The sequence below is a fragment of the Anneissia japonica genome, unplaced genomic scaffold (assembly GCF_011630105.1).
Source record: "Anneissia japonica isolate Jap-2015-1 unplaced genomic scaffold, ASM1163010v1 scaffold737_len1565949_cov176, whole genome shotgun sequence".
NCBI lineage: Eukaryota > Metazoa > Echinodermata > Crinoidea > Comatulida > Comatulidae > Anneissia > Anneissia japonica.
The window spans coordinates 488,303-496,483 of record NW_022741618.1 but is presented as its reverse complement, the minus strand read 5'-3'; the positions used below and the strand labels follow the sequence as shown (position 1 = coordinate 496,483).

Sequence of the window (8,181 nt, the reverse complement as noted above, 5' to 3'; positions counted from 1 at the left end):
TAGTTGAAATTATTGCCTGCTTCTTAACCTGTCTCTTATACACAGAATGAAAGTTGTAGGTTTGCGTCCACCGCCCGCATGCCTAAAAAGCTACCGCACGAAAATTTTCATTATTTTGAAAAGTTCATTATTTTGAAAAAAAATATACTTCATTTTAAAAAACGGACTTTCTGAGCCGTAAACAGACAGAAAAACGATCTATTCATCACTGATCACTGGTCGCGAACACCGAGCGAAGGCAGGCCTGGCCACATCGCACCATGCTCGCCGATCACTGCTGATGTCATTTACGGGTCAAATCGATCTTTCTGACCAATAGGAAATCTTGTATGTTTAAAGATGTCTTAAATGTTGAAAAGGATCTGTTTTATAGGCTAGTGTACATTTATGACTGTAAGCATTGTTTCTTGGGAATAAATGTAAAATTACCAATGCCGCGGCTTGTGGACAGCATTTATTAAAAAAATAATGAAAAATGAAAAAATGCCTCATGTGTTTTCAAAATTTTTCGGACGCAAACCTACAACTTTTATTCTTGTGGCCTTACTAATTTATATTATTATTACAATATTATTATTTTTTTTTTTTTTTTTTTTTTTTTTTTTTTTTTTTTTTTTTTTGATGAAAATTAATGGAAAAAAAAACTTTACATAACCCAGGGTGGGACCCCAACAGGTACTCACCCCTCGCATCAGTTATTTTACATTGCACTTGAAGTTTGTGAGAAATAATATAATGACAATCAACAGTAATATATTCTGTTTTGATATACGTATGTTAATGTTTTTTTTAATATTATTATTTGTAATTTTATCGGTTTTGTTGTTTTTATGTAAATTTTTTTGTCCAGTTTTTTCATGTCCAATAATTAATGAGTTTTTAATATGCCCTTATTATTCACTTATTTAAAAAATGTTTTTTTTTTTTTTTTTAATCATTTTGTGTTTCTTTTTAGCTTAGTTAATTAGGTTTCATGTACAGTACTGTGCCCTTTCTTTCCTTGGTTACTTGCATTTTAACGGCTTCCTTGTTTTTTTAAGGTGTTGTGGATGTTCTGAATTTTGCCTTGTACAGTTTTCAAATTTTTAACTCTTATTCATTGTAATGCATTCATATACACCGTTGGCTGTCTGTAATTTTATACATTTTATGAATAAAGACCTTGAATAATAATATATGTATTTTTTTCTTTGGCTTTTTAGCATTTATGAATTTTGCATGCATAAATATTTTAATTTAGTCATAAAATTACAAACTGTGTTACAATTAGTTTGATTTATTTTACTTCCAATTCATTGACGTTGCAGCTGTGTACAGATGGTGGCTAACTTTTATGTGACCCCATGATTTTTACAATCCATTAACAATCATTATATGAGATCAATTATTGGATCCATACAAAATCCCAGAGGCACAAAGGAATTATTCACGCAGGTTATTGACGTAATCATTTTGTTTTAGTCTACTATATATTTAATAAATTTGAATCCTTAATTGCCCGGACAAATCCCTTAAATAGGTATTTAGCACAAAAAAAGGCTAGTGACAAAATAATTAAAAGGTTAGAGCTATATTCACATGTAAAGGATTATTTTAAACAAATAAAAAACAAAAAAAAACCTCCACTTTTAAAGGTTGCAGTCTACCAAGGGGCCTAAATAATTAATTATATTTTTATCATTATTTTTATCTTTTGTATTTACACAGCTCAAGCTCAGATATGAGTGGTTATGCTGACAACCAACCAGAAGTGTCCTTAAAAGTATATGTAAAACAGTTGAGGAAACATTCCAATTTTCAATGGTTTGCTGCAATGAACCTTGTACAGGTAAATACTCAATAGAAGTTTTAATAAATTTACTGTATGTTTCAATTATATGTTCTTGGGTAAGATAATTCAAATCTTATGGCTGGATTCCAAATCCTGGATACTTGTTTTTGTATTTATTTCTTTAATGCAACAAAATCCTATAAATTATAACAATAAATAACATTTCTTGGTTTTACATGATTATAAAAATTCTCCCTTATAGAAACTAAAATGATGAGATCAATAATTAATTAATTTAAAATTAAATAAATTATTAATTATTGATAAGCTCCACTCAGAATCTTCATTTAAATGAAAGGAGAAAATGGTGTTAAATACTATATTATTTTTTTTTCTTTTAGGTTTTTCACTGTCATTTCAACAGTAATTTCTTCCCATTGTTCCTAGAACATCTGCTTGGCGAGCAACTGTCTTCATCAACAGCTTCGCTGCTTCTTGGAGCCTCTTTCATGGCTCCACATATCAACAATCTCTATTTTCTGTCATTGTGCCGTAAATACGGTGTATATACTGTGATACAATACCTGTTCTACATCAAGTTTTCTCTCAGTCTCTTCATGTTCTTTATTGGACCAAATTATGTTGTATTTCTCTGCTTATTTATTGCAAGGTAAGTTTAAAAAAAATTGTTTGGAGCTCCTCTAAAAAATGTTGTATAAATAATTTTAAAGCCCTCTTCAGAATATTAAATTTTTTTGGACAAAAATAAGTGACATGCCAAAATATGGTCACTATGACATCACATCATGAGCATATATAGGCATGTCATGACTATATATGGGCATGACTATATATGGGCATACAACAGTGTTTTGTCAAAGAAAATTTGATAGTCTTTAGTCTTTTAGTCTTTTTAGTTGACTTAAAGCTGATGATATTGATGTCAACAGTCTCATACTTTCTCTGCACATGATCACTTCCTTTATCCATAGTCAAGAATTTGACAATAAGGAGGTTTCGCATGCAAACACATACAATTAGTGTGACGTATACTTCGTCATTTATGACGTCATACACTGGTTGCTATCGGCTAACCGTGTGGACGACACGCATGTCTCACTCACTACACGTAAGGGAAAAAATGTATTCGTTTGCATGCGAAACCTCTCTATTATCAGAACATGGAGGAATTAGTTTAGTCTCAACTAATTTCTCCATGATCAGACATCCCATAGCATTGAAATTCATTTTTTCCCATTTTCTGTGGGCTTGTAGAGATAGATACTTATGTACGAGTGCCCTTCATTTGCAATTCCATTTTTCAGCAATCGTATATTTACCGAAGGGACCTGTAAGCTCCTGAATCTAGTTATAAGTGACCTTGTCGACGAAGACTGCGTTATTCACGGTCGTAAGCAAGCCGTGTCGGCATTGATGTTTGGGACCACTGCACTACTATCAAAGCCAGGCCAGACTCTAGCACCGCTCTTTGGAGTATCATTACTTGCATTTGAAACAGGTAAAATATTATATGGCTATATTTTGACTACATGTTTTATATTTTAATAAGTTGATTTCTTTCAAATACTGGGGTAGTGGGAGATTTATCACTGTTCATGGAATACAAAAAAATTAATGTCTGTCCCTTTTCCACCATAATAATAATAATAATATTAAATGATAATAATACAGAGCTTTTTGATTCAAGCGACGACGTGGACTAAGATGGATTCAGTCATCCTTGACTGTCTACACAACATAGATTCAGGCCATATTGGCGAGTCAAATGGTTTTAAAAAAAAAGTTAAAGGTTATTCATTTATATTTATTTATATTAATTTTATACTTATATTTATAAGGCAGAGGCGCCACAACCTACATCCATAATATCGGCGCTGTTTCAAACGACACACTCGTCACTTATGTGACGTTATTACGCTCTAGATTTTACAGTCGTGCAATTGAAAACAGTACTCTCTAATATTTACTTGACCTTTTTAAACAGGATATGACATCTTTGCCTCCGACCACGGTGGGGCTTTGAAGATCAACAATGCGGCTTCAGAAAACGAGGATCTTCTACGCAGTGGCTGTTTCAACTGTCTAGTTTACATCCCTCTGCTCTGTGCACTCCTGCAAATTGTGCTATGGTCAAAGTTCACACTGCATGGCAAGAGACTTAATTGGGTGAAAGATGTCCGAAGTGGGGCTGCATGGTATACAGTTTAAAGTTCAAAGGTCATTCCACATATGTTGACCAAAAATAGTATATATACTGACATCTTGGTGTTAAATACTATATTATTTTTTTTTCTTTTAGGTTTTTCATCCTGTCTCTTATACACATCTAGATGTGTATAAGAGACAGTATATATATATTATATATATATAATTTTTTTTTTAAATGATAATAGTAATAAATAACTGTAAATACTGCGATAGTACAAAGGGGGATGCGAGCCATCATGATTTAATCTCTGTAACTTTATTTGTTTAAAGGAAATATTATGGGTGCTGTTGTTGGATGTTTTATTTGCTTTTATTTAAAAATCCTCTTTTTTAAGGCTAAATGCCAACTAGAGGTGGGAAATCATGGTTGCCACGCAAAATCCTGACAAGTTGTATGCATTGACTGCAAAGGAGAAGATATACAGTACCAGTAATATATACTGCTGGGTCCTGGAGGATAACAGTGCTTTTGAACTAATGAGGTCACCCAGGGTAAAAAACTAAGATTTATATAAACAAGACAAGGAGTGCAGAAATATTAATATATATGATTGCACTGGTTGCTAAAATATTTTTCTGTCCTATTTTCTGTCTCTTATACACATCTAGATGTGTATAAGAGACAGGTATATGGCTGTCAAAAGTTTGCATTTTTATGTAGTATGCTGGTCACAAGATTATATGAAAAATGATTTCTTTATAACCAATGAGCTATATAGTAATTTAAAACTATATATACAAATAAGGAATGGAGTTTGGAAGTTAAGATGCTTGCCTACCAATTCTTTGGCCGTGGGTCCAAGCCCAAAAACAGTTACACTCTGTAACCCACATCAATAGGTTATGAAGCATCATTCCATTGAAATGGATGAGTTAAGTAATAAAGATATGTAAAGAATATATATAAAAAAGTAATAATTTTGTTACATTTTTCTTTTCTTGACATCAAACTAATAATTTTCTATACACTTTTAACATAAAGGAAAATATAGTGGATAAATATTAAAATATATGAGTTTCTGTACAGTCTGATTTTTTAAAAATAATTTTAAAACATCAATGTTTTTCATAACTACTTAAAAGGGGCTTCTTGGGTTTGGGTTTGAAAAAATATATAACACACTTTAATGTGATTAATTACAAAGTTGTTGGCAAGATTTTCGTGTGGATCTGAGCTCTTTAGAACAGAGCAATCAAAAACTTGCAAAAAGGCTGCCTTCAGCAGCCTTTTGCGAGGCGGTGAGTTGTATAGTATTAAATATTACTACGTCTAATAACTTTAATTTTTGAAGAATTGCAAATGAAATAAGACAATTGAAAAAAGACAGATTACTTTTTAAATAAAGAAAAATTGTGCTTTGTTTTTAAATGTTGAGGGCACTGCTGATGATTGTTTTCGTATGCGTTCATTAGGAAAGATTAAAGATAGCAATATTGACGAAAGTAGATATTTCGAATGGACAAGTGTGGAGTGTATCAAACTTAATAACTGACCAATCACAAAAGAGCCAGGGATAAGCGCTTGTCCCAGAAGCACGTGTTGTCCCAAACGCACGAGTTTACGTAAGTTTACGTTCGTTTTATAAGATCTTAGCGTGGGGATGGGATCCGATGTACACTGCGAGAATGTAGGCCTAAAGCCACATTTATAACTAGACACGACACCGACATATCATCGCGTAGTTTGCATTTTTTTAACAATGTGCAGCTGTATCGTGTCGTTGCCGTGTCGTAATCTTGTCTATTGTAAATGTGGCTTTAGTTGTCTGGCGAAGTAGAGTATATACACTGTACATGAATTTTAAAGAACAAAATAAATTTGTTTATAGGTCTACAGTACTTTAGGTGATTTAATGACAGTTAATACACTCCATGATACAGATTGATGTTACAGTCGCCCATCTCGAAAAGAAGCCCATCCACACTGAGTTATCAAAAAATACTAAAAAATTAATAAATAAAAAGACGTCTATTTTGGGGTTTTTTTTAATGTGTTTTAAACATTTATAAATCAATGGTAAAAATGTTTTCTTGAAGGCTTACGGCAAGTATCATTATCAATAACAGAATCCTAAGACCTTCGGTACACCATGTGTAAAAATATAATTTCTGAGGTATTGTCTCGGCGTTTCGTTAAGATTGCTCTGAACGTCATCAGGTAAAAAGTGTTAAAGCAATTATAACAAAAATAAATTAGAAGTATAAGCCTAATGTAGGCCTAATAATAAGTAAAGCGTTGAAAAAGCTGGACGGCGCCAGTGGCTGTTTCGGTTGGATTTGAACCAACAACCTTTTGATTAGCAGTCAAAAATACTTCCGTTTGTACCACGATGTAGCCACATAACTTAGCCAGCAACAGTAAGTGTTGTAAATAAGACTTTCAATGCGTAGAGAAGGATGATGCAATAGCATGAAACACAAGGCTATAGATCCGGTACCGTGCCACTAGATACGGCTTCTAGAGACACGTTTATTATTATTATTATTATTATTAATATTATTATTATTATTATTATTACATTAGTATTATTAATAAATAATTATAATTTATTATCATTAATTAATAGTAAATATCAATCAAAGGAAATTCTCGTAATAAACCTTACATCCAAAAGTTTAATATGGATTAAAAAAATACACCTCAAGACAATAAAATAAGAAAAATTTCAATATTATTCAAGAAAATGCTGAGACGTTATTTCATTGCTGTTTTATCCAATAAATAATATAGTTAATAAAAATCCTGTCTACAAGTACAGTACCCATTCCATAATACCATTGTGTGTCTTCGATTATCTGTCACCAATACACTAGAATGCGTTACAACAATGGGTGACAATTTGCTAAGTAATGTAGGCGGGGCATAGCATGGATTGCGTCATTGTTGTGACATTTATAAGGGACTAAAATATTCTTTACATGGCTGGCTAAGCTATGTGGCTTCATCGTAATACAAAGGTAGTATATTTGACTAAAGATCAAAAGGTTGTTGGTTCGATCCCAACCGAAAATAGCCACCGGCGCCATCCAGCCCTTTTTTCCTTTTTTATATCTTGTCATTTATGAATAATTTTAAAATATAATAATTTGGACATTTATGTTGATTTTAAAACTATATCTTAAAAATAAACATGCGTGCAATTTTAAACCTTTTATACTAGTATCAGTCAAAATATTCTATATTTAGAAATTATTAATTATATTTTCAGTATCAGTTCCAACCCTTATATTTACCGTGTACCGTTAGTTGTGGGCTTAAAGAGGAAGCTCCGGAACCATATTTGACGAAAAACTTGGGAGCGGAATAATGAGATACAGATTTTTTGAGGGGTGGGGACGGAGTTGAAAGGAGTATAACCACCCCTTTTCCACTTTACTGGAGGGTGCATACGGCCGGAAACCAGTAGTGGTGAAGATGCAACCATAACACTACTATACGGTATATGAAATTCAAGTGATTTGGAATAGATATGAACACAGATTAATAATTACAATAATAAAAATGATGGTAATATTAATAATAATAATAATATTAATAATAATAATAATAATAATAATAATAATAATAATATAATAATAATAATAATAATAATAATAATAATAATGATAATAATAATAATAATAATAGTAATAGTAATAGTAATAGTAATAATAATGATGATGATGATGCCACGATGATGATGATGATGCCACGATGATGATGATGATGATGATGATGATGATGCCACGATGATGATGATGATGATGATGATGATGATGACGATGACGATGACGACGACGACGACGATGATGACGACGATGACGATACATATAATGGTATCATAATGTTGGAGAGAGATATATCCAGTAACAACAGAGCAGTCTCCCCATAGTGTGCTTACCTCGGCCCTGTGCCTGAATACCAACAATAAGATAATATGTAATAGTGATATCGTAGATTTTTAATAAACGCCGCGGCCCGTACATAAGCATAATATGCCAGGGGCGGATTCAGAGATGTCTGAATCAGAGATGTTTCGGTAAGATTGCTCTGACCGTCATCGGGTTAAAAGTGTTAAGTAAAGCTTTTAAAAGGATAGAGATGTAATGGTATGAGACACACGGCTACAGATACAGCTGTCTCTTATACACATCTAGATGTGTATAAGAGACAGCCTTTTGCGAGGCGGGGAGTTGTATAG

At 32.4% G+C, this 8,181-nt stretch overlaps 1 protein-coding gene across 1 annotated transcript in view; it reads left to right on the top strand.

Annotated features, from left to right (window-relative positions):
• LOC117118812 (transmembrane protein 180-like) overlaps window positions 1-4,043 on the top strand; it is a 9,811-nt gene extending 5,768 nt beyond the window's left edge. Inside the window, exons 6-9 of the mRNA XM_033263521.1 lie at window positions 1,708-1,828; window positions 2,173-2,441; window positions 3,097-3,290; window positions 3,777-4,043. Coding sequence (XP_033119412.1) covers window positions 1,708-1,828; window positions 2,173-2,441; window positions 3,097-3,290; window positions 3,777-4,000 — 808 coding nt within the window. The 3' untranslated portion in view covers window positions 4,001-4,043. The remainder of the gene's footprint in view (window positions 1-1,707; window positions 1,829-2,172; window positions 2,442-3,096; window positions 3,291-3,776) is intronic.
• The last annotated feature ends 4,138 nt before the right edge of the window (window positions 4,044-8,181 follow it).